General features: G+C 35.7%; 1 protein-coding gene across 17 annotated transcripts in view; it reads right to left on the bottom strand.

The window, feature by feature from the left end:
* LOC150100204 (uncharacterized) overlaps positions 1-26,636 on the bottom strand; it is a 566,343-nt gene that overhangs the window by 139,977 nt on the left and 399,730 nt on the right. For all 17 annotated transcript variants that reach the window (XM_090402864.1, XM_090402869.1, XM_090402857.1 and 14 more), the window contains 2 exons: positions 7,457-7,683; positions 2,526-2,682 (listed from right to left, as the gene is read on the bottom strand). In XM_090402864.1, the coding sequence (XP_090258990.1) occupies positions 2,526-2,682; positions 7,457-7,683 (384 nt within the window). The remainder of the gene's footprint in view (positions 1-2,525; positions 2,683-7,456; positions 7,684-26,636) is intronic.

Below are 26,636 nucleotides of genomic sequence, written 5' to 3'. Positions count from 1 at the left end.
ATGTACATTATCCCCTCTGTTATTCATTATCTATATGGATCACATTATGAAGGAAAGTGGTATTAAACATGATATCAGAATTGGAGATGTTAATATCAGCTCTTTGCTTTATGCAGACGATGTTATAATTCTAAATAAATCTGCTACAAGTTTGCAAGATTCCCTGACTAAATTGAATAACTGGTGTAATAGATATGGTATGAAGATCGGCAATAAAAAGACAAAAACAATGAAAATAGGTAGAATCGTTGAAAATGTCAAATATGTTGTGAATGGAGAACCTGTGGAACAAGTAAAACATTTCAGCTACTTAGGCACGATTTTTAGTGAAGATGGTAAATTAAATATTAAAATAGACAACAGAATCAACAAAGCTGGTATGGTAGGAAGTCAATTGAATAAATTCATATGGAATAAGAGAGAAATTAGTCGGAACACTAAATTAGCTATATACAAGACAGTGTTCAAACCAATTTTAACTTATGGATCTGAGAGCTGGGTCAGAAGTAAAACACTTGACTAAAGACTAGAGACCACACATGAGAGTCCTGAGAAAGATTAGAGGCGTGAACAGATGGCATCAATGGCAATATCATATTAAAAACGAGGATATTAGGAAAGAACTTGACATTGTCGGCATCCAGGAATGCGTTAGCAGAGCTAATCTCAGGTGGTACGGTCACTTAAACAGAATGGGTGAGGAAAGATTAGCAAAACTGGTGTTCTCTGCCAGGTTAGCAGGAAAACGACCCAGAGGAAGACCACGATATAGGTGGATTGATACGGTACAATGTGCCTTAGACGATAGAAATATAAGATCTGATAATGATAATATTGGAGTCTTGACAAGTAACAGAATGATTTGGAGGAAAATTGTAGATAGGAAGTTAGTAATTATGTAAATTTTTCATGTAGTACTATCATATCCTGTACACCCCTTGAATGTACATATCAGGAATTTGATGATGATGCTCTTAACTAGTGCAAAGAAACAAATGAATGCCTATACATTCTCTACACATATCATAAGCAAAGCAATGAAACTGCAAATGTAGCCATATGTTTGTTTCTGTTCATGAGCAATAGTCATTTCACCTTAAAAAAAAAAAAAAAGTGGTGGGGGGAACAAAGTGCAAAGATATGCTAAATCAGCATGCAATTTTTTTTTTATTCCTTTTTAGAGAATGCTTTTCAGCTGAGTTTCCTGGCTAATTTGAGTATTAATACTAAAATGTTATCTACAAGTAAAATATTAAGCATTACAACACAGACAATTTTGCATAAGAGGAGAAGCTAGTTATAGCTGCCAGTTCAGTACAATGGAAATAAAAAAAAAAAAATAGTTTTGTGTACTCAGGAAAACTGCAAGGAAGAAGAGGTCAATTAAGTTATCATTATAAATTAACACTATAGAGACAAAAGTATCATAAAGATCTTTAGAGATGCACAAGATTATGGAGGGTCACGATTACGAACCTATGGATCAGAGAAGGCATTTGAATAAATGACTTGTGTGTAGAGGGGAAGAGACAGTAACAACTGCATTAAATATATTAAAGATATATATTGTAAAAAATATTTTAAAAAATAAAAAAGAGTAAATTAAAAAACAACAACAACATGCTCTCAAATGGTTGTAAGCCTATATACTGACACTGGGGTGAGCTTGATGGATTAGAATATCAGCTTTCTTCATACAGTCTTTAGCAAAAGTTTTTAGAAAGTAATTTATTTTTACAAATAAATGTTGCTGACTTTGCTTATGCTTATAACAGAGTGAATGCAAAGGTGAAAAGGGGGAAATGGATATCACACTTCCCTTTTATGTTGGGCTCAATGGCCTGTTAAGGCCAAGTAACTCAGATTCTTAGAAACCTGCATACTGCATTTGATAGGGAGGTTAATCTTATCTGCTTTGTCAGTAAATTGCTTCTAGGACATACCACAGCCAAACTGGAGTTTGCTGAAGCATTTCACGGGCTCGACAATGGAAGTTATTATTGCATAGACATCAGGGACAGTTTTGCTTGTTCTGAGGGACGAAAAACCCAACTTTCCAGGAGAATAAACCCTCTACCTCTGTAATGACACCAACTAATTCACCTTTAGTCAAAATCGACCAGATAAAGGTTCCTCACATCATGGACGGGAATCGAATCCAAATATCTCAAAACAAAAGGGCTTCATCTATACTGACTGAGCTACAGAGGCTCCTGCAGTTCAGTTCCATCAGTATAGTAAACTTGGCCATGTTAAACTGGCAAATATTTACTTTTCCCATACCACCAGTGCAAGCCCTAACCAACAATTAATGTCACATTATGGCATACCATGTAAAATTATCAACACAGTTAAAAAACTGTATGAAAAATATAACCTTCTGTTCTTCTCCATCAAGGAGAATATTTTGACCCTAAGGATGAAAATCAGATCATTTCATGAAATTATGACAATGGTTCATGTAGCATTTAAAGTTTAAATTTAAATGTTAAAACAAAATTAAAAGTATATAAGTATTTATTTACCTGAAGGATGATTAATTATCACACTACCAGGTGGAATTGTATCTATCACAGGTACAGGTAGTACTGTTGCCTGAGTACCAGAAGCTGGAGATAATTCTAAAGTTAAATTGGTATCTCTAGTGCCAGCCAGCCAATTTGGTGATATTTGACTAGAAATCTGAGGGAAGATACAAAATATAATGGTTTCTAGAATTAAAAGATATGCATTACTATTTTCATGAATGATGGACAAGAAAATTATAGCAATATATCTTCTAAAAATTTGTAGGAATAAACATGGCTGTCAGTATGTTAAACTGTTCAAGAAAGGATGAATATAGCATTTAATGACCCATCCAACCTATGATTTCACTGCAGCTTGTATTTGAAATGAGTAAGAAGTAAACATGTTTTATTTTCCATCTGGCAAAGTTACATAGTTCCACAGAATAATGAACCCACAGACTTAACAAGTAAAATACAATTTGATCACCAAAATCAGATTCCTGCTATGCACTACTGAGGGGTTCTACAGATACTAGTAACACATGATTAAGTTGATACTTACATCCTATGAATAATTTTACTCCAAACTAATTTATTTATTTGTGAAGACCTTACATTTCATCTTATATTTCAGTCTTCTAGAAGCACTTATAACTGCATCAATCTATGAACATCTTGATCTTTCAAGTTTTGCCTACTATTCTTGCATGCATCAAACATATTTCGTTAGCCTTCTCTCCACCCCTACCCAATCTGTGTAAGTTACAATAACGCATTAGATTAGCTTTGCTCAGTCTTCCAGCCTTTGAACAGCCCCCCCCACCACCACCACCACCAAACAAGTCTAAAGAAGGTAAGCAGCAAGCAATTCCTGGTAAAATGGGATGGGGTGGGGGACACACACTTTAGTGATCAATACAGGATTTGCAGAAAATTGATGGTCTACTGGCATCAAGTTGTGTCCAATGGTCTTGAAAAGGGCAACACTTTAGTGCTATTTGAACAGAGAGCAAGACTTCTGCATGAAGAAATTTCAGAATCAGTTCTGTAGATTCCCCCCCCCCCTTAACGTAGCTTTTGTAGGCATGACATGTGTAGATGGAATTTTGTTCTTAAGTCATTTATAAACATGCTACACTTCTCTTGGTTAATTTTATGGAAGGCTCGGATGACTGGGAATTGGGTGCAATGAGGGTGGTGGTGGTGGTGGGTGGGTGGGTGGGAGATGAATTATTTCTGTTATTTGGTCACTATCAACACCCTGAAGTCCTTATCTCCAGTTTTTTTATGCCGAAATTATCATATCCGATTCTTTTTACAGTGCGTCAACTTTTATATTCTCTCAGGACACTTATTGCCATTAATTTTCAATAGGATTTATTCATTTTTATTTATTTATTTTTTCCAGTACTTTCTTTGGAAAGAATTTCGCCATAGTTGACTACTGGCTAGCCTGATTGGCTGAGTGATTAGCATATCCACTTTCCACCCAAGAAATTACAGGTGCAAATTCTGCCATGGGCATGGATGTATGCGATTCAAGTGGGAAATAGTTTTGTAAAGTGTGAAATCACATTCCAGTGACTGGAAGGTGACTTGAAAAAGTTCTGTGTTTGGTCTCTAGAGCAGAGTTGATGGACTATGGACTACTTATAAAATTAATTATAAAAAAAACAAGGATACATCTTTAGCCCACTCACAGTGCTGATGTACCAAAGCCTTACAAATCTTTTGTGAGTGGGTAAGTCACATTATAAAAAACTCCCTAGATGAATCAAACGAAATTTTCTTCATATTTTGTTATTCTCAAAGGCTCATTTTTTTTTCTTATGTTAAGTTTTTCAACCCCCCCCCCCCAACAATATTTGACTATTTCAGTGTATGGTTCCATTTGGAAAGCTACTCACCATTGATTCTTATTAAATCTACCATACATGTTTTCCTTTTCGATTTTAATTTTTCTTCTGCTCAAAAATAAATTATTTCTCCCCCCCCCCCCCCCTTCAAATTCCATGTATAGTAATAACATCACAATTAGCAATAATATAGCCAATATGACTTATTTTGAGTGTATGTTCTCTCCAAGGCAGGCAGATGTTAACAGATCTTCCTGACTGCTCATAGTAGGCCAAGTCACAGTCGCAAAGAACTTCATACACTCCAAGATATGCTAGGGGATGGAGTTTATTATTAGGAGAGCAAATCAGAGTTGCTACTTTTATTTACTTTGGCTATCTTTTCTGGTGTATCTCTGTCACAGGGAATAGGAATGTTTTGTTGTTGTATATTAGATATTAGAGGAGGGAGAAGTGACTGTGTTTGTGATGGGTAATGTAGTACTTTATATATTTTGTAGAAATTGTAGCCATTCATCAAGAAAGTGTGGTGCAGATATTTAAGTTCTGTGAAAAGTGATATATCATTAGAACAAATTGCTCATTTGATCATAGTTAGAGCTGAAAGTGAAGTTTTACGACTGGATGCACTTCCTGGTGTCAACTCTCGTCATTTATCCGGGCTTGGGATCGGCACCTATTGGGGATAGCTTGCTCTCTTCAGTAGCAGCAGAAAGTTTATAGAGCTGTTCTTGTTTAATATTGTGATGGAGGAGGTGAGAGAAGACATGTCTTGGACAATGTTGTATGCAGATGACATCGTCTTGTGTGCAGAATCGAGAGAAGAAGTGGCAGCTAAACTGGAAAGATGGAGGAAAGTATCTGAAGAGAGAGAGAGAGAGAAAGGTATAAGACTGAGCAGAAGTAAGACACAGTATATGTGTTGCAAAGTGGATGGCAGCCAAGAAACAGATCTGGAGCTGAAAGGAAATGTCATCAGGAAGGTTAGGGACTTTAGATACTTAGGTTCAACAGTGAAAGAGGATGGAGAGGCTGAGAAGGAAGTGGGATGCATGATACAAGCTGGATGGAGGAACTGGAGAGAGAGAGAGAGAGAGAGAGAGAGAGAGAAAGAGAGATGGCTGGAGTGCTATGTGATAAGAGGGTGTCGATCAATCTAAAAGGCAAAACAGGACAGTAGTGAGACCAGCTAGGATGTATGCTATGGAAACTGTGGCCCTAAGGAAAAATAACATCAGCAGGATGGAGGAGCAGAGATTAGAATGCTTAGGTGGATGTGCAGTGTGAACAGAAAGGGTCATCTGAGAAATGACCATTTAAGGGGAAACGGTGAAAGTTACAAACTCAGGAGCAAAGATATAGGAGGCAAGATTGAGATGGTTTGGTCATGTGATGAGGGAGGATGAGTATGTGGAGGAAAAGGTCACACAGATGGATGTGCAGGGGGGGGGGAAGCGTAGGCAGCCAAAGAAGAGATAGAGAGAGAGCTGGTGGAGGAGGACTTGGGGATGAAGACGTTGGATGTGGTTACAGCCCAAGACAGGAAGATGTGGAAGAGACTCACTAAAAACAGTGACCCTACTTGAGTGGGATAAGCTGCAGAAGAAGAAGATTAGAACAAATTGCTCTGGCTCTCTGTGTGTGTTTTGCCTGGAAATAGAGTGATCCAATTGAGAGGCAGGTGACCAATGTGTCAAGAAAAGACAGTTATAAATATTATTGCTGGAAATTTTCCATGCTACTCCTCTAAATTAGTATTAATTTTTATGGCTATTTAACCTATATTTCTTAAGGAGCACCCCTTGTATAATATCACTGGCTTCTTTTTTACTCAATTTATTTAAGACTATTCAAATTTATTTAGACAAATTTATTCCTTCCATATGTTTTTTCATATATCTATGTCTCTAAAATATTATAAATAATAAAATAAAATATTTTTTAACACCCAAGTGATCATTAGAGATATTATGCCTACTTTTGTGATATAATGGCAAAGGCATTATATCACAAAAGTAGGAAAAATATCCTCTATTCAACCATTATCCCTATATTAATCCCCACCATCAACAATTTCTTATAGTGCATTTCATTTTAAAAATGTACTGTATTTGTTAATTCCAATGCATATAATTTTACACTGTGGCATACTGAATTAGCAGCCATTAACCTCTGTCCAACTACCAGTCTACTTAGATCACAATACAACCTGATTTAACAGGAAAAACCTAAAACTAGATAACTCTCCCCCCCCCCACATACACACAAAAAAAAATCTCAAATACATTAGTATGCAAATAGAAACCACCAGAGGATCACTAACATTACTTAAAAGAAATGGATAAGGAATTTAATGATTTACTCTAACTAGCTGCATAATATATGGCTAGGCAGAGTAAATCATTCAATTAGATAGTTACTGAAAATATCTATCCTCAGTGACCATCTCCTTGAAAGACTATCTTCATTGAGACATTGTATGTAGACATGCATAACAAACAGCCTCGCCACTGATTCGAAGGTATCAGGATTCTTAAGGAAATAGTGACCTAATTTTCAATTAATTCCACTAAATTGTCCATTACTTTGTAATATTTCAAATGCTTTATGAGTGCCTTTTATTCACTTCTTATTTTCCTTAACTTGCTAAAATTAACTAAAAAATTGAAGTGACAAAATACTAAAGAGAATATTTAATAGCACTGTCACATGATTTTGTATGGCTTTTAGATTACACTAAACCAACTCAAGTGTATCACACCTGTATTCAATATCCAGAACATGCAAAAACTGGCTAGAGAATGCAGATGACAAACTGATATGTAGGTGGGAATGCTTCCCACCTACATATCAGTTTATTTAACTCGCCTTTAGATTAAATAGAAAACAGCAATTTTTTGAGTTTTTGAGTCAGAGTTTCTTGTGGAAATAAGTCATGTTAGCTACTTCATACTATCATTTCCTGTGAAATATTTGTTCTATTAGAAAATCAAGTACAATATTGTTCCTCTCTGTGTCATGTTTCTGCTTTCAATTCTTGAACCATAACATTTTTATATAACAAGAGAACATAAAATGCTATTAAATTACCTGCTGTACTGGAAGTTGCTGAATTGGTTGTGCTTGTGCCACAAGCACTGGAAATGACTGAGAGGTGGGAAGAGCATGAGCTTGTGGCTGTGGCTGAGTGAATGTGGGTCCTTGAACAGATAACTGGGCAGATGCTGAAGTTTGACTTGTGGGCAAAGAATCCTGGGGAAAGGGACTACCTGATTCAGTGGTATCACACGATGATAAGGTAGTCACATTGAATGATTCTGAAATTAAACATTTCCAACTTGAAATAAAGAGATGGACAAAAATTTATACCTGATACATGAAATTTCACTAATATTCAACTATTTCAATAATTTTTGATCAACTTCAAACAAATGAATGACACGAAGTAGGTTACAAAAATTTTCTGCCTGATATACAAAATTCACACTAATTTTACAAATGCATGCATGACAGATAGCCCTATGTATGGGGGGAGATTAGTGTACCAGTTTTAACTCTCTACCTGCGTCATTCAGTTGAAGGCAATCGTTTGACTAACACATGGCATAATAAGTGGCTGTAATGTTAAAAATTGAGTACTGTGCTGTGATAAAGTTTTTCAGCAAAGAAAGGCTTTCCTCTGCTATCAAACAGTGACTGGATAGTGTTTATGGGGAAGATTCTCCTTCATATCCCACCAGAATGAGCTGAACAGTTTAGCCTAGGAAGAGAGATCATAAAAGATAATCCTCGTGATGGTCAGCCTGTGGAAGTGATGACTGAGGAAAATGTCTGTCTTGCTGAGAAGGAACTGCTGAATGACAGATGGCTAAAGCTCAAAGAAATCTCAGCAAGGTTGGAGGGGTCTATAACAACTGTCTTTCGCATAATTCACAAAAAGCTTCACATGACGAAGGTCAGTCCAAGGTGGATGCCCTGACTTCTCTCTTTAATTCAGAAGGAGCATTGTGTGACCTGTTCCCACAAGTTTTCAGACTTTGCCAAAGGAATCAGAGAGAGAAGTGCTAGAATCCATTGGTCATAGGGATGAAACCATGGTCCTTTATATGATCCTCTTTTCCAAAAGGGAATCCACGGAGTGGCACAAACCAGGTGAAGCACTGCCGAGAAAAGCCAAGGTCACTCAGTCCACCAAGAAGATCATGGTAACAATCCTTTGGGACTGCCAAGATATTCTCTTGATTGACTTCAAGGAAAGGAATACCACCATGAATGCAGAATATTAGGCTTCATTTCTGCACAAACTGTATGCCATCAAGGAGAAGAGATGAGAAATGCTGAGTTGTGTTTGCTTGCTTCACAACAATGCTCCAGTCCACATGGCTTCCAGGAGATTGAACACCCACCCTACCCAGATCTAGCACCCAGTGACAACTACCTCTTCTCAAAACTAAAGAAAGACCTTTGAGGAAAAAAAATTTGCAGATGACAATGAGGTGAAAGATGCAGTTTTAAGCCATTTTGCGGACAAAAGTACAGACTATTTTTTCAATGGCATAGAAATGTTAATTCAAAGATGTGAAAAGTGTGTGAAGTAAAGGGAGATTATGTTGAAAAGTGACAGTTGTTTCTTTCTCTCACCTCTAAAAGTTAGTCAGGCCAGAAACTTATGGAACCTCCCTTGTATGCTAGATACTAATGAACCACAACAACTTAAAATGTTATTTTATATTATGGGTATAGAAACTGTTGGCTAATTTGAAAATCCTATCCTACTTGCAAAAGTCATTATAAATCATTCTAAACATCATATCTTAAAAAAGGAAAATACAGGTGGAAAGTATATCTGATACACTAGTTTCAGCTTGTATTTTCATTTTAAGAAATTCTTAAATAATGAAATTAAATTCTTTAAATAAATTTTTTACATCCATTTTATTCTTAAGCCAATTTATTGATAATTGGCACTGGAGTCAAGGAAGGATCATGACTTTCATAGCTTAAAATTTCTTGAATCAGTGAAGGTAAATAGATTAATTTTGTAACTATAAATTAATAGATAAATAATGACAATATTAATCTATTAACATATGATTTCGAGCCAATTCCAAAGATTGTTCTAGAGCTGCTGCTGTGTAAATTATGTTAATGATATGGTAAGTGCTTTTTCTCTTTCAGAACTCTAACCCATTTCAAGGATTGTGTTCTAGCGCTGCAATTGTTTAAATTTTTTAATGATATAGTAGATACTTTGATGTGTTAAATTTAATTGATAATTGATGTCAAGGATCCCTTAATTGGGAAAATTAAGGAGTTCAATGGCCAGTAATGTGTACACATAGTCAGGGCTACCAATTCGAAGTTGGTAAGTATTCCAGTGATAGTATTATAATGAAGAATATCTGAAATTAAGAAAGTACTCTGCAAGAATTGTTGGGAATACTGCAGTGATGATGAGGACAGCATGTAGTGTAATGCTTTTTTTCGTTGGGTTTGATTAGTAGATTACATTAGTGGGTAAGAAATTTTATTACTGTTTTGGTTTATATGAAGTAAGTTCATATAAACCGAAACATTTTTTTCATAGAGAGTAGTTGACAAGTTCTATGTACCCATTATTTAAAACAAGGGAAAATATATGCACAGGGAATGCAATGGAACTAGGTTTCCATTACTATGAATGCTCAGAATTTGCTGATAAATTGGCTGCACAGACATACACAAACATGATTTTCTTGCATGTTTAAACTAGTATAATACAATTTTCTCATCAAGGTCAAATATACTGAGGAAAGAACCAAAAAAGTTCTTGTTCCTTGATGTTGCAAGATTTTGCAATTTCTAGTCTTCATTTCTCTGATCAGACTATTATTTTTATTATCTTATACCAAATTGTGACATACCCTAAAATGCATTACCGAATTATTCTTAATGGTAAAAGTATTGTATCTTCATACTTTTTCCATAGTCGTGGTTCTCAAGTAAGTGTGCCATGTTAATGATACTGTGAAAAAACTGAAGACAAAGTCTCCAAACTAATGTAAGCATTGAAAGTCTCAAACAAATTCAAATAATGATGTAAGAAAAGTCATATGTATATTTTCATTTGTTTCCAAAAGGTAATATTTTTTCTCCTATACTTGTATCCAGGTTAATTGAAGAAATGAACAATTTGTTTCAGAAACACAGCACGAAATAATAAACTCCCAAGTCTTTTAATGAACACAGAAACATGCTTAACATTTCATGATCTGCAACAGAAAGTGTTTAGTTTGTTAATTCCCAGTACTGTGGAGTATTGCATATTCAAGTTTCTCAACATATTTTCCACATTAATGCTGTCCATTAATGCTGTTCACATATATTATGCTAGTTTTTATTACTACTGAAATATGGCTAGTGCTGGGGAGTTTGATAGATTCAAGAAAAGGATAAAAACACAAAACCTTTCATCTGGTAAGTCTATAAATGACAATCATGATGCACCCAAAGACCTTCCTTAAACACTATCAAAAATTATTGGAGAAGAAGGCTACTATGTTGGTGAGACTGGATTTGTCTGTAAAAAGTTGCAATAACAATCTCATTGACTCTAATTGCAATTGAGGAGAAAAAAGTTCTAGAATTCAAAATTTAAAAGGATTGTCTGTCCTGCTTGGTGGGAATGCTTCAGCAGACTATAAGTTAAAGCCATTCTGAATACTCAAGAACTTTCACAGGTGTTGACAAAGCAACATCAGCAATATTAATAAGGAAACATCTGCACTATGAGTAATATGTAAATCACTTCATTCCAGCTACTGAAAAATACTGCAAGAAAAATAATTTAGCATTTAATGTTTTGGTGGTCCTGGATAATGGTCACCCTAAATCTAACTTAAATCCAAATGTAAAAGTGGTATTCTTGCCTACCAGTATCAACTTACTGCAACCAATGATTTAATTTACAAATAATGTTTGTTCGGTAAGACATGGCAATGTATGTAGATAAGTTGGATACTAGATGAACAATTTAAAATATAATATAATGATGTTAGATTCTTTACTTGGAAATTCCAAGATGGAAGTGATTGAGAGAGAGAGAGAGAGAGAGAGAGAGAGAGAGAGAGTAAGAAATCTTTGGGTCAAGCTCAAAAGAAAATAATGCAAAGGTAGTAAAGGAAAGCATGTAGCACTACATCTAAATGTCAAACATGTTGATAAGTACCAAAAGAGAATGTATTTGTATAAGCCTCTTGAAAACTATACCACGATTATTTTGATCTATCAGCTAGTTTCAACCTAATATGAAAATATTAAAAAATCCCTGAAATTACCTTAGTTATTTGCCTCTGTGAATAATGTAATTTCAGGGCTGTGAAATGTAAAGTAAGGTTACACTTGGGAGCATAAACTGTAAAACATGATAAAAAGAAAAAGATACGATCAAGACATTAGTTAGTAAGAAGTGCATATCAGATAGATCTGTGTAGTTGTTGTCGAATCCACTGAAGAGCTTCTAGATATGACCGTGGGTGGCTGTAGAACTGCTTTGGCAATCTGTTGAACTCTGATGATGTAGGGCTTTTCTGTAGAGTTAATGCCAATTTTCTGTAGAGCAGCGGAGCGGCAATTGCTGGACAAGAATAGATATGGGCAGGTGTTACTTCGACTCCTGGACAGTTCTTGCATATTTCATAGCTTCTAGTACCGTCCAGTTGAATTTTCATGCCTTTAAAATGTTCCGTCCTTAGTCTGGTGATGATTGTGGTTATTTCCTTATTTTTATTAATTTTGCTGATTTCTATCTTCTTCTTGATAGTTTGTTTTACTAATCTTATTTTTATGACAGGGTGTTAACATCAGTTAGTGATAGTGGGTGTAATTTTTGAGGAAGTATCTTCTCTGTCTGCTCTCTCTCATTGCCTTCAATATTTACATTGGCTGGTATCCATTGCAGTGTACAGTTTTTATTTTTTCAAATTTAAATTTGTTAGTTGTTCATGAATTTCCTGTGTGAGTTTGGTTTTTCCATTTTTTTAATGTGTCAAGTACAGATTTTGAGTGACTGTAGATGGTTATTCCTTCTGTAATGTTCATTACTGGATTAGAGAGAGATAGAACTTGAGAGCAGCTTGTATGGCTGTTAATTCACAAGGGAAGTTTGAAGCTATTTTGTAAGCTGTGGTTTTGATTTGCATTTCTTTGCCTCCAAGAAGAGTTAGAAAAACCCCCTGACCTCACTGCCTGTACTGATGGATCATCAGATGATCCATCAGTACAGGCAATGACATGGTTTGCATTATTTAAGTGATGTATAGTGTCAAGTTGCTTAAACCAAAATACAAAATGATGGTACAACATGACAAAATTTCATGCCGGCTGAAGCGTCGCCCAGTTAAACAAGGCCACAATCGTTTTCGCCAGGGAACCAGGGCAAACAGCGAAAAGTCAGCTACTGGAACAAATCTGAAAACACACATCAACTCAACATCACCATAGTTAAAGATTGGTACTATCAACATAAGAAGCCTGAATGGCAAAGAAATGGAGCTAGTGGAAGAATTAGATAAGTACCAGATTGACATAATAGGGGTGACTGAAACAAAAAAAGACAAAAACTAGTGAAATCTTTCTAAGTAATAAATACAAAATGTTATATTCAGGCAATGACAATCAAGGAAAAGAAGGAGTAGCCATAGTATTTAACACAAAATACGAGGTTAATCTTCTTGAATGGCAGGCAGTCTCGAGTAGAGCGATGTGGGCAAATATCAGAATGGGAAACTGGACAATGAGACTTATTTGTGTCTATGGTCCCACAGAAGGTTCTACTAAGGTAGAAGTGGAGGAATTTTTTGAGGCTCTAGAGAAAGCTACTGACACAATGAAAAAGGAAAAGTTGGTCCTTGTTGGAGATCTAAATAGCAGAGAAGGAAGTGATTGTCAGACATACAAAAATGTTTTGGGAAAATTTGGAGAAAAGAGCAAAGCTAATAATAATGGCAAATACCTTGGATTTCTGACCAGGTCATGGACTGGTTATTACTAACACCATGTTCCAACATAAAAATGTGCACAAATTCACATGGAGAGAAGATGAAAGGAATAAGAAAAGTCTCATTGACTATGTTATTGTTGATAGTGATGTTTTCTCCCTAGTGGTGCAGGACACCAGAGTGTACAGAGGATTTGAAATTGGAAGTGATCACTATTTAGTCTTGAGCACGATAAAATTGAATTTCATATCGAAAAGAATGACATGTAAGAAAGTTTTCAAGCGAATAAAAGTTGAGCAGCTCTCAGATGTGAACTGTAGACTAAAATACACAAAGATTATTGAAGGAAAAATGAAAGAGTTCGAGAACAGGAACCAAAACTTGGAGATTCAGTGGCAAGCCTTGAAGAAAACCCTGATTGATTCAGCTAGAGGGGAATGTGGTGAAGTTGTCTGCAAGGATAGAAAAATTAGAACTCATTGGTGGACACAGGAAGTTAAACAGGCAGTGAAGGAAAATTAGAAAGCATATCAAAGGTTTCTGGCATATAAGTCAGCTTGTGCTCTTAGAGAATACAGAGACAAATGTAAGAAAGCAAACACTGTGTAAAACTAGCTAAACAAAAGTCATACAAGGACTTTGGCAAGAACATAAAAAATAAATATCAAGAAGGTGGCAAAATATTCTGGAGGTTGTTGAAGAAGCTTAGGAATGGAGGAAAGAGTGCTGTAAAAGGAGTTAGAGACGATAAAGGTGAAATGAAAAGGGGAGAAAAGATATTCTTGAAGTATGGAGTAATTACTTTGAAAATTTGCTAAATGAAACAGGCAGTGATGACAGCACAGTGATAAAAAACACTGACCAGGCATGCAGTCAGGAATACATATCCATACTTGAAGTAGAAAAAGTCATCAAAGGCTTGAAATGTGGAAAGGCAGCAGGAGATGATATTCAACCAGAAATGTTGAAGTATGGTGGTATAAATGTCTTACAGTGGCTGCACTGCATAGTTCAGAATGCCTGGATAGAGGGACAAATTCCTGATGATTGGAGTAGAGCTCTAATAGTACCCATATATAAAAAGGGAAATAAAACTGAATGTGAGAATTACAGAGGTATTTCCCTACTGTGTGTTCCTGGCAAGATCTATGCAAGTATACTTGAGAAATGGTTGAGAAGAATTGTGGAAGAAAAGCTTGGTGAAGAACAATCTGGATTCAGGTGAAATAGAGGCTGACAGGATCAGATCTTCACTTTACAACAAATAGTGGAGAAATCATGGGAATATAACAAAGATCTGTATTTAAGTTTTGTCGATTTGGAAAAGGCATATGACAAGGTGCCAAGAGAGAAGCTATTCAATATGCTACAGTTATATGGTGTCAATGGGGAATTATATCAAGCAATACTTAGTCTTTATTTGAGTTGTAAGTCAGCAGTTAGAATTGAAGGAAGTATAGGAAGATGGTTTAATGTTAAATCTGGTGTGAGACAAGGATGTACATTATCCCCCCTGTTATTCATTATCTATATGGATCACATTATGAAGGAAAGTGGTATTAAACATGATATCAGAATTGGAGATGTTAATGTCAGCTCTTTGCTTTATGCGGACGATGTTATACTTCTAAATAAATCTGCTACAAGTCTGCAAGATTCTCTGACTAAATTGAATAACTGTTGTAATAGATATGGTATGAAGGTCGGCAATAAAAAGACAAAGACAATGAAAATAAGCAGAATCAGTGATAATGTCAACTGTGTTGTGAATGGAGAACCTGTGGAACAAGTAAAACATTTCAGCTACTTAGGAACGATTTTTACTGAAGATGGTAAATTAAATATGGAAATAGACAACAGAATCAACAAAGCTGGTATGGTAGGAAGCCAACTGAATAAATTCATATGGTATAAGAGAGAAATTAGTCGGAACACTAAATTAGCTGTATACAAGACAATGTTCAAACCAGTTTTAACTTATGGATCTGAGAGTTGGGTCAGAAGTAAAACACTTGACCAAAGACTAGAGACCGCAGATATGAGAGTCCTGAGAAAAATTAGAGGTGTGAAGAGATGGCATCAATGGCAATATCATATTAAAAATGAAGATATTAGGAAAGAACTTGACATTATTAGCATCCCAGAGTGTGTTAGCAGAGCTAATCTAAGGTGGCATGGTCACTTAAACAGAATGGGCGAGGATAGATTAGCAAAATCAAGTGTTCTCTGCCAAGTTGGCAGGAAAACGACTCAGAGGAAGACCAAGATATAGGTGGATTGATACGGTACAAAGTGCTTTAGACGATAGAAATATAAGATCTGGTAATGTTGGAGTCTTGACAAGTAATAGGCTGATTTGGAGGAAAATTGTAGATAGGAAGTTAGTAATGATGTAAATTTTTCATGTAGTACTATCACTTAGTACTACATGAGGGTACATGGCAGGAATTTGATGATGATGATAATGAGCGGAAAAAAATGCTTATTTCAATGGACAGGTGCTCTAAGTCGATCTGTTTTCTAATTTCATGATCATATTGTAAAGTAGATGATCTGTTTAGTCTAGATTTTTCTGTCCAGGCATCAAAAGTCCTGAGTGAGACGTGATCTCCTGTTGTTGGCTACTGATTCTGTTAGTGAACTATGGAGAGTTTTCTTCTGTCTTCTAAATGGTGAAGTTAAGCCAGGTTGAGCTTCAAAATTATTTGTGGATGAGACTGCACCTATAATAATTTTTGCTGCTCTTGATTGTAGTCTGTCAAGTTTTTCTTTTGAGCTAGTAGAGGCTGGAACCCAGATTGATGAGGCATAGTGGGTCATATGATTGCTGTATATGTAGTTTTGAGTTCCTTCGGTTTTGCACCCCACTTTGTTCCATAAAGCCTTTTGATGATATTAAGCGTCATAAGAGTTTTATTAGCTATATTTGTATTATGAGTTGTAAATCTCAGTTCAGTATCTAGGGTTAGGCCTAAGTATTTTGGAGACTGTTTTTCCTATTTTGATTTGTGGGTTGTAATTGTGTCTATTTTTTCTATCGATGGAGAAGATACTCAGTTTTGTTTTTCCAGGTTTATCTGTAATTTAAGTTCCTTTGCCCATCTTTCTAAGCCTTTTATTGAATTATTTAGGACTTTTTCAGAATGTTGAGGATTACTGCTTGTGTGCCAGATTGTTATACAGGGTGTTCGGGATAAATTTGACAGTTTCGTAAGGAAAAAGAAAATCTTCTTTGTATCTATTAAATTTAATGAATTGACAAAAAAACATTACAGGCAGAGTTAATTACAATACTATCAACAAGATTTACTCAAAATAACCACCATTAGCATCGATCACAGCTTCAATTCTGCTTCGGAACCTCGAACAAGCTGATGCTACAGTCTCCCTGGGAAGGGCCGCAAAAACTGTTTTAATTTTATCCATTAACTGGGCTTTTGTATTACTGGAAGTGTGATTGGTGTCTTTTTCAACTGCGCCCCATACAAAATAATCCATGGGGTTAATGTCTGGGGAGTTTGGAGGCCAAACATTTGGACTGGTGAAGTCGTAGAAATTTTCAGACAACCATTTTTGACTTTTCCCAGAGGTGTGGCAAGGGGCCGAATCCTGCTGCCATACATACGGCCTACCATTGGCTACCCTTGTTATCCAGGGCTTGACTACAGTTAGCAACTCCACGAACAAAGCCCGAATTCCAATGCCAGGGTTCTTCAACACCTGTTCCTGCAGATTTGCGAGGAATTCTGCTGTACGAACGCAATCAGATCGTCTGCTAGGGATCTTTCTTCTTGCTACATCCTCGTAGTCACCATTGCAAGTCTCTAGTTCATGCCCGATTGTTTTTACTGTATTCAGGGAGCATTGGGCAGCAGTCGTAATATCCTTATTTTGATGGCGGGCACGAATCATCATGATACAAGTTATTCTCTTCCATGATTCAGGTGGGTTCCAGCTATCCATCCTTTCTGACATCTTGTATGTGAATGAAGAAGGGTCCAAACTTTTAAATGAAGAGAAGTGTGTGTTAATACATGTAACTTACGGAAAAATATAATTAATTATAAATATGTCAAATTTATCCCGAACACCCTGTATATCATCTGCATAGCATGCTATTTTTTGTGTCATTTATTATGTAAGGATGAATATTGTTCATATAGATGAAAAATAGAAGTGAGCTTAAAACAGAACCTTGTGGGACTTCAGCCCAAGTTTGATGCATGTTGGAATAAATTCCATTAACTTTTACTTTCATTTTTCTTCCTTTCATGAAATCCAAAATGTATTTCCCCTTATGCCAGTACCGTATGCAAATTTTTTTTTTAAAATTAACTTTTGTCTCCAAATGCGATTGAAGGCAGCTATAAGATCCAAGAAGATTGCAGTTGTGTTCTTTGGTGGTTTTTTCTTGAAAGCCATCTATGATTGATTGGAAAAGACAAAACAATTGATCTTCTGTACTGTGTTAAGACCTGTATGCAATTTGGTAGAAGCTGACCGTGTTATTTTCTAAGAGCCAATTCATAAGTCGAGTATGTATTATTCTTTCGTTTAGCTTATAGGGAGTACTAGACAAAGCTATTGGTCTGTAGCTTTAACAGTTTTTGTTAGATACAAAATTAATAATGGAACAAACTCGCATACGAAGATTATTTAATAGTATAATTTTCACCTGTGTGTCACAGGCATCTTCAGTACATTAATCTCAAATTAAACAATAGTTGACGATTCCAAAAAGTGCCACCTAAGTAGCTGGTGTAAGATAACTAAAAAGGTCAATAAATTTCCTTAAAAAAAAAAAAAAAAAAATCAATACAATAAAAAGTTAGGAAAGATTAGCTGATTTGTAAAGTACTATCTCCCATAAAGGGGATAGACGTAAGCCATCGGATCTGTTTAAGTTAGGAGAATGAAGTAGAGTTTCACATGTTTCCTTATAAAACAGGCAAAAATTATACTATTAAATAATCTTTGTACGCGAGTTTTTTCCGTTATTAATTTTGTATCGATATGTCTACTCACGGTACCTCTTTTATAACTTAGTTTTTGTTAGGTTTTAGTAAGGTTATAATGACTGATATTTTCAGATTTTTGGTAGTTTACCTGTATTCCAGGAAGTCGTAAATATCTTCAGAAGCAGTTTTTGGCTATTTCTCCCATGTTTTTTATCCTATGTCCAAAGATAAGATCCATTCTGGGTGATTTGTCGGGGTCGATTTGACTAATAGCTGTTTCTAATTCTGTCATTGTGAGGTCCTGAGTAAAGATGTCTTCAGAAGGATAGGTTTTGAATTGTATTAGCATATGTTTTGCAATTTTCCTGCACCTTTTGTCTTCTTTGTTGTATTGCAGTTTGCTTACTTCAGTGTAATGTTTGGCTAGTATATTTGGCATTTGTTTGTTTGTTGCTGCTGTATTAATTCCAGAGGAGATTGTGTTCGAAGAGTGTTCAGCATCCGGAAGTGTTGCATTATTTGATAATCTGATGATATTCCAGTGTTGTATTTTCTTGGATCTAGTCTATTGTAGAATTCTTCCCGCTTTTTTTGTTTGCAGTTTGAAATTTCATCTTCAATTTTTCAAGTTCATTCTATTAGCTTCTTTCTGTATTATTTTGTTTTAACTGTTCATTTATAATCTCTCTCTTGGTGATCATAACATTGATATTATGATCTTTTCAAAATGGAACCCAATTGTTTTTCCTGAAACCTCTGGGAATTGAATTTTTTGCAGCTCTCTGTATGTTGTTAGTTAATACAAGTAATTGCTGATCAAGTTCTTTACTAGCGGGTGTGACAGTGCAATATGTTTCTAATAGTTGTGTGTATTTAGGTCAATTTGCTTTTCTGAAGTTACAAGATCTCTTTGTCTGTGGTTTTTGGTCTAATTGCAAATTAATGGTTGTGATAATAGGTCTATGATTACTGATGACATTCTTTAGTATTTTCCACTGGGTAAGATTTGCAGTTTCATAATCTACTGCTGTGACGTCTAATGCTGATTCTGTACCTGTTGTTTTTGACAGATATGTATTTTGCTTGTTGTTTATGATCTCAAGGTTTAGCTCATCAATAATGTCTTCTATTTGCGTTCCTTTCCAAGCTAGTTGTGGGGAGCCCCAAGTTGGGCTTTTGGCATTTAGATCTCCTAAAAGGATCTTTGTATCTGACATTGTTTGACTTAGTTGCTTAAGTAGTTCTGTGTTTATATCTGTTATCTGGGTGATATGCATTGACTATTGTAATAATGTAATTTGGTAGAAATATCTTGACCACTTGAGTCTCTGTGTTACTATTTATATTGCTGCATGTAGTTGATACGATTTCTTTATATTTAATGTGTTCGGTCCGTAAGAGTATAGCTGTGTATTAATAGTGTCAAATATCAGGACATGTATACAGATACAGTATTTTTATTTACTTAAATGTAAATTTTCCATTTCAAATTATCAGCTTTTTTGTTATTAATGCATTTAAATTATGTAGAAAGCACAACTGATTGATTGTTTAAATGTTCATTGTAAATATATATTGTTTACATATAGCATTAATTTTTTTAATGACATGAGTACACTTGATTTACATTGGTGTGACCAAAATAAGAATTAAAATTTTAGTGTTTGAATATGTTAGAATACATAATAAATTAAAAATACTTATGTAGTTCAGAGATGGTGTGAGATTTTACCACTTTCAAGCAAGGCAATGTGAAAAAACACATTATGGTGGCAGCTGACTCAATACATGACAAGCATAATGGGAAATCTTATGCATGCTAGACCATGTGTGAGTGAAAAGAACAGGTAATAGTAAACATCTGGTAAGAGATTTGGGAAAAGTAGCACAAAGTTCCATCAGTCTTTCATAATGAAAGAAGTTCCAAAAGCTATTTAGCTGTTATGTTACAGATAACTAGAATAATAGTTGTGGAAGGAAACTTTAAAACTTGATAAATGAAGTAGGAGAAATGTTTATCGAATATTAGAAGATCCACTTGAAGTGATTTAATAGCTATTTTGGAGAACAGATATAGCAAGTTGATTTTTAAATGTTGGATCATTTTTCTTGGAATTCCTTTGAGGGAAGAGGAAAAATGTTGAAGATGGAATGGAAGGAATGTTTTTGTGTAACTTTTCTAGAATGCATTAAAGGAGAAATGCTATAGTGTTCAAATTTCAAGATTTTATTGTCAAGTCTGACAACAACAAAAAAAAAAAAATATTAAGAGTGAGAAAGTAAAACCAGTAAGTATAGTAGTTCAATATGATAAAAATGAATTAAGAAGAAAGACTATGAAAAACGATTTGATGTGTAGGCTGTGTAGAAGGAATGGATGCAAGTTTTGGATGTGCGAGCAAGTTTGAGGGAAGATTAGATTTGTATAAGAGGGAGACGGCCTACACTTAATGCATTTGGTATCAGGAGTCTTGAAAAACTAATAACTGGTATGACACCTAACACACATTCAGGGAAGCTAAATTATAATGGGAGGAATGTGAGAATATGAGTTTAAGAGCAACAATGTTATATAATCGTGCTAATGATGGGAATGGGCATTATCATGGAAATGATTACGAGGAGAGAACGATATAAACTTTGTGTTCGCCTGGTTCAGACCCATCAAACATGTACAAAGATATCTGCACATAGAAGGCACTACAGAAGAAAAAAGATCTGCAAGTTGTCCAACTGTGTCATGCAGACTGCAGACAAGAGTATACAAAAGAACATGCAGGTGGATTATTATGTCTATACACAAATGACAGGAGTATCAGAAACAAAGGGTAGAGTTTCTTGCCTTGGTCAATATGTTGAGATCTCAGATTGTAGGCATTAGTGAAACCTGGCTATTAGAATCCGATATACTACCTGATATTGAGTGTAAAGGGTGGGTACAGTATTTTTAGAAAGGATAGGCAAGAGAGAGGAGAGAATGTGCTAATGATATCAGATGACTTGAATCAATTTAGTGTTGAAACTTATGATTGTAGCACTAGTAACAGTATTTCATGTAGCAGTGAATTTGAAGTCATTTGGTGTGAGGTGGAATCTAACAAGACTAATTACATAGTCGGGTGTTGTTACAGACCTGGTGGATCGGTTGCTAGTGATGAAGAAATGCATCACCAAATAGAGATGATGATGGGCGTGAAAAGGGTAATCATAATGGCAGACTTTAATTATCCAAATATTGATTGCGTAGCAGTTCTCCCCATTCCTGCAGAATCTTACTTGTTCTGAGACTCAAATTATATAGCCTGGTCAAAGGAATAGCCAGTTCAGCTGATCACTCTTTTAGCGCTAGTGCTAAAAGAAAATGGGAAGAATGTATAGTAATCCCACTGCATAAGAGTGGTGCAAAGACCAATGTATCCGGCAGTTGCCCAATCAGCATCTCAGCAGTGGTGGTGGTGAAGATTTTGGAAAAGTTAGTTAGGGCACACATTCAGAAATGGATCGACAGAGAATCTATACTTTGCAATGAACAGCATTTACTAAGGAAGGTCATGTTTTAGCAACTTGCTACCATTGAGCTAGACAAGAGAAATGGATAAACAATGATACTTTTGGATTTTGCTAAGGCTTTTGACAGAATACAGCATGAAGACTGTTGCATAAATTGGAGAATATAGGTTTGGATTATAAAATATTAGCATGGATAAGAGGATGTCTGAGTCACAAATATCAAAAAGTGGTATATTTGAAGAATGTGAGTCTGCAAAATTTAAGGTAACCAGTGGTGTACCACAAGGATCTGTCCTTGGTCCACTGTTATTCAATCTGTACAATAATGACATTGGGAAGAATCTGATGATGCAAAGATAGGTAGGGTAATCAGGAATGCAGCTGATGTGCAGTACTTTCAGAGTGATCTGCATAGACTGGAATTATGGGCATGGGAATAAGAATGTCGGTTCAATATCAGTAAATGTAAAGTCATGCACCTTGTCGTGATTAGATATCCAATGTCGTATTATATTGGTCTGATTATGCTAGAAGAAACTGATCAGGCTAGGAATCTTGGAGTGTTAGAATAGCAAATTGAAGTTTAGGAATCATGCAGAAAAGATTGCAGATACAACTCAAAAGATAAAAATGTCATTACGCTTCTTTACAAGGCCTTGATAAGACCTCGCTTGGACAATTACATGCAGGTCAGGTCTCCTGGTTTCCGTTTAGATTCTGATATAGTAGGGAGAGTGTTAAAATGATATTAGGATTGTGGAATACTAATTATGAAGAGATTGAGAATTTGTAGACTGCGAGACACTAGCAAATAGAAGAAAGAGGAGTTATATGATTGAGACTAACAAACTTCTGAAAGGATCATGCAGGATTTCAGTTGATGGATTTTTGAAGAAATTACTGCCAGCTATTAAGACAATGAAAACATATTTATCTAAAGATGCAATAACACTGAACTGATAACTTTTCCAATCTGATATGAAACAGCTGCCTCTTCTTACAAAAAATCTGGGAAAGTGTTCATTTTCATTAAGCACATCGATTTGTTCCTTTTTTTACCATCACGCAGCTCTCTTACCATTTTTTTTTTTAAATCAAATGTTAATATTCTACCTTGTACTTATTACCCTTCCTTCAACTAATGATGACCTGCAAATTTCAGGTTGAAATACTAGGCATTTAAAGTTTATTACTCGAAACATCTAATTATTCTTGCATGTATTTGTAATCCCTTCTTACTATTATAACATAAGTATCACTCAAATGGCATGCTTAATGGGTCAAAGCTATATAACTGAGAGGAGACCTCCACATAGCCTTTAAAGGAATGTGGACAACCGACCAGGACTTCTGATCTAATGTCCAATCCTCACCTTCTCGTAGTGAACCCTGTTGGGTATCTACCTGGATGCTGAACGAACGAGGATGGCAATTTGGGATTTAGCCGACCAAACTGTATTCTTATTGGATTAAACCAATATATACAAAATGATGGTACAACATGACAAAATTTCATGCCACTGGGGCGTCGCCCGGTTAAACCCTGTGTATACTCGTTGATGGTATGTGCTCTGCACAAGCCAACTACGAGTATACTCGTATGACACTTACTGCAGGCAACGAGATTACCGTACTGACCTTGAAGAAGTGAAATTGATCAGCGTACAGAAACAGACTATGCCGAAGTAGCATGGCAACGAATGTGTTAAATCATTACTAACTTCCTATCTACAATTTTCCTCCAAATCAATCTGTTATCTGTTAAGATTCCAATATTGACAGATCTTATATTTCTGTCTTCTAAAGCACCTTTATAATAAATTTAGTTTAATCCTTTATCCAAGTGTAAGCAAACAAAGTTTGTGCCTGAAAATATCTTCAGGACTGAAGTAAGGTGGTACATCGCTTGGCGACTCGTAGCAAGGTGGACCAAGCGCCTCATCACTCTGTGTCTCAGTATCTCCCATGATGCAAAGCACATCTCCTTGCGGACATGTATACTGCTATGCATTAAGGGAAGGATTACTACCCAGACTGGCTTCGACCTTTATTGAGAGGTCATATTTACCTATACGAGTTGCCAACCGGTGTATCATCTTATTATTAAATTACTCTGGATTTAGAGAAAGATGTTGGAAGTTTATTTTGCACTTGGTTAGACTATAATAAATTTAGTTTAATCCTTTATCCAAGTGTAAGCAAACAAAGTTTGTGCCTGAAAATATCTTCAGGATGAGGTAAGGTGGTACATCCCTTGGCAACTAGTAGCAAAGGTGGACCAAGCTATCACCTTGCAGATGTGCAAGGAGATGTGCTTTGCATTATGGGAGATACTGAGACAGAGAATGATGAGAGCTTGGTCCACCTTTGCTACACGTTGCCAAGGTATGTACCACCTTACCTCAGTCCTGAAGATATTTTCAGGCACAAACTTTGTTTGCTTACACTTGGATAAAGGATTAAACTAAATTTATTATAGTCTAACCAAGTGCAAAATAAACCAGAGTAATTTAATAATAAGATGGTACACCGGTTTGCAACTCGTATAGGTAAATATGACCTCTCAATAAAGGTCGAAACCAGTCTGGGTAGTAACCCTTCCCTTAATGCATAGCAGTATACATGTCTGCAAGGAGATACTGAGAAAGAGAATGATGAGAGCTTGGTCCACCTTTGGTACAAGTTGCCATGGAATGTACCACCTCAGTCCTGAAGATATTTTCAGGTGCAAACTTTGTTTGTTTACACTTGGATAAAAGGATTAACCCCTTAACATACAAAGATGTCTGTGACACGTCTTTTGTTTATTGCACCAAAATTGATTTTGAAGTTTGGTTTCACATATAAATACAACCGTACATAGATGCTAGACAATCCTGTGCCTAAGATGAAAAGCCAAATGGCTATTTTTTTTCTGGCGAGGTTGATAAGTAAAGGGGATAAAAAAACTTTCACATACTGGCTGAAAAACAATAAGGGATTTTTATCCCCTTTACTAATCTTGTGCCTATTTCCTTTCAGCGAGAAAAGTTGCCAACAGTATTGGCTATTTCGTTTGCATTTGCACAAATTCATCATTTTTTTCAAATAATGATGAATTTGATCCAGCAAATCACTGTCGCCCAAAAAATTGGCAGAAAAACAACGGCTTTCTGATTTTTAATTTGTACATTAAGAGGTTAAACTAAATTTATAATAGTCTAACCAAGTACAAAATAAATTTCCAACAATAAGGCACTTTTACTGTATCAATCTACCTATATTTTGGTATATTCCTATGGATCTTTTTCCTGCCAACTTGGCAGAGAACACTTGTTTTGAACACTTGAACACTTGCTAATCTTTCCTCTCCCATTCTGTTTAAGTGATCATACCACCTTAGATTAGCTCTGCTAACACACTCTGGGATGCTAATAATGTCAAGTTCTTTCCTAATATCCTTGTTTTTAATATGATATTGCCATTGATGACATCTTTTCATGCCCCAAATCTTTCTCAGGACTCTCATATCTTCTTCAGGCTTTAGTCTTTGATCAAGTGTTTTATTTCTAACCGAGCTCTCAGATCCATAAGTTAAAATTGGTTTGAATACTTGAATACAGCCAATTTAGTATAATAAATTTAGTTTAATCCTTTATCCAAGTGTGAGCAAAGTTTGCGCCTGAAAATATCTTCAGGACTGACTCCAGTCCTGAAGATATTTGTTTTGAACAGCTTTTCTCTTGGCACCTTGTCATATGCCTTTTCAAGATCTACAAAACTTTAATACAGATCTTTGTTATATTCCTATGCTTTCTCAACTATTTGTCGTAAAGTGAAGATTTGATCCTGACAGCCTCTATTTGGCCTGAATCCAGATTGTACTTCACCAAGTTTTTCTTCCACAATTCTACTCAACCGTTTCTCAAGTATACTTGCATAGATCTTGCCAGGAACACTCAGTAGGGAAATACCTTTGTAATTCTCACATTCAGTTTTATTTCCTTTTTTTATATATGGGTACCATGAGAGCTCTACCCCAATCATCTGAAAATTTGTTCCTCTGTCCAGGCCTTCTGTACAATGCAGTGCAGCCCACCGTAAGACTTATACCTCCATACTTGAGCATTTCTGATTGAATGTCATCTACTCTAGCTGCCTTTTCACATTTCAGGCTTTTGATGGCTTTTTTCTATTTCAAGTATGAATATGTATTCCTGATTGCATGTCTGTTAACTGTTGTTTACCACTGTGCTGTCATCACTGCTTGTTTCATTTAGCAAATTTTCGAAGTAATTACTCCATACATCAGGGATATCTTTTTCTCCAGTTTTCATGTCATCTTTATCAGCTCTAAATCCTTTTACAGCACTCTTTCCTCCATTTCTGAGCTCTTTTCAACAACCTCCAGAATATCTTGCCACCTTCTTGATAAATAATTTTCTATGTTCATAGCAAAGTCTTTACATGACTTTTGGCTAGTTTTAGACAGTGTTTAGTTTTCTTACATTTGTCTCTGTATTCTCTAAGAGCACAAGTTGACTTATTTGGCAATAACCTTTGATATGCTTTCTTCTTAGGATGCCAGAGGAGTGATAGAAAGAATGATAGAAAGTGTGGCTATGGCAATTAAGCAGGGTGAAACCAAGGATAAGATGATTGTGATGGTGGGCACGAATGACTTGAGACGCAGTGTAAATCAGGTGGCGAGAGATCTGAGATTCATGCTTGAGGTTGTACAAAAGAACACGCAAAGAGGAAAGATAGTCTGTGTGTTACCCAGGTATGATAATGATGCACTGAGCAGTAATTATGAATAGTATAATATCCAGAATGTGTCAGAAG

Source organism: Typopeltis vanoorti, chromosome 13 (assembly GCF_054136105.1).
Source record: "Typopeltis vanoorti isolate ZY-2024b chromosome 13, IOZ_Tvanoo_1.0, whole genome shotgun sequence".
Classification (NCBI taxonomy): domain Eukaryota; kingdom Metazoa; phylum Arthropoda; class Arachnida; order Uropygi; family Thelyphonidae; genus Typopeltis; species Typopeltis vanoorti.
This window is presented reverse-complemented; position numbering and strand designations above follow the sequence as displayed.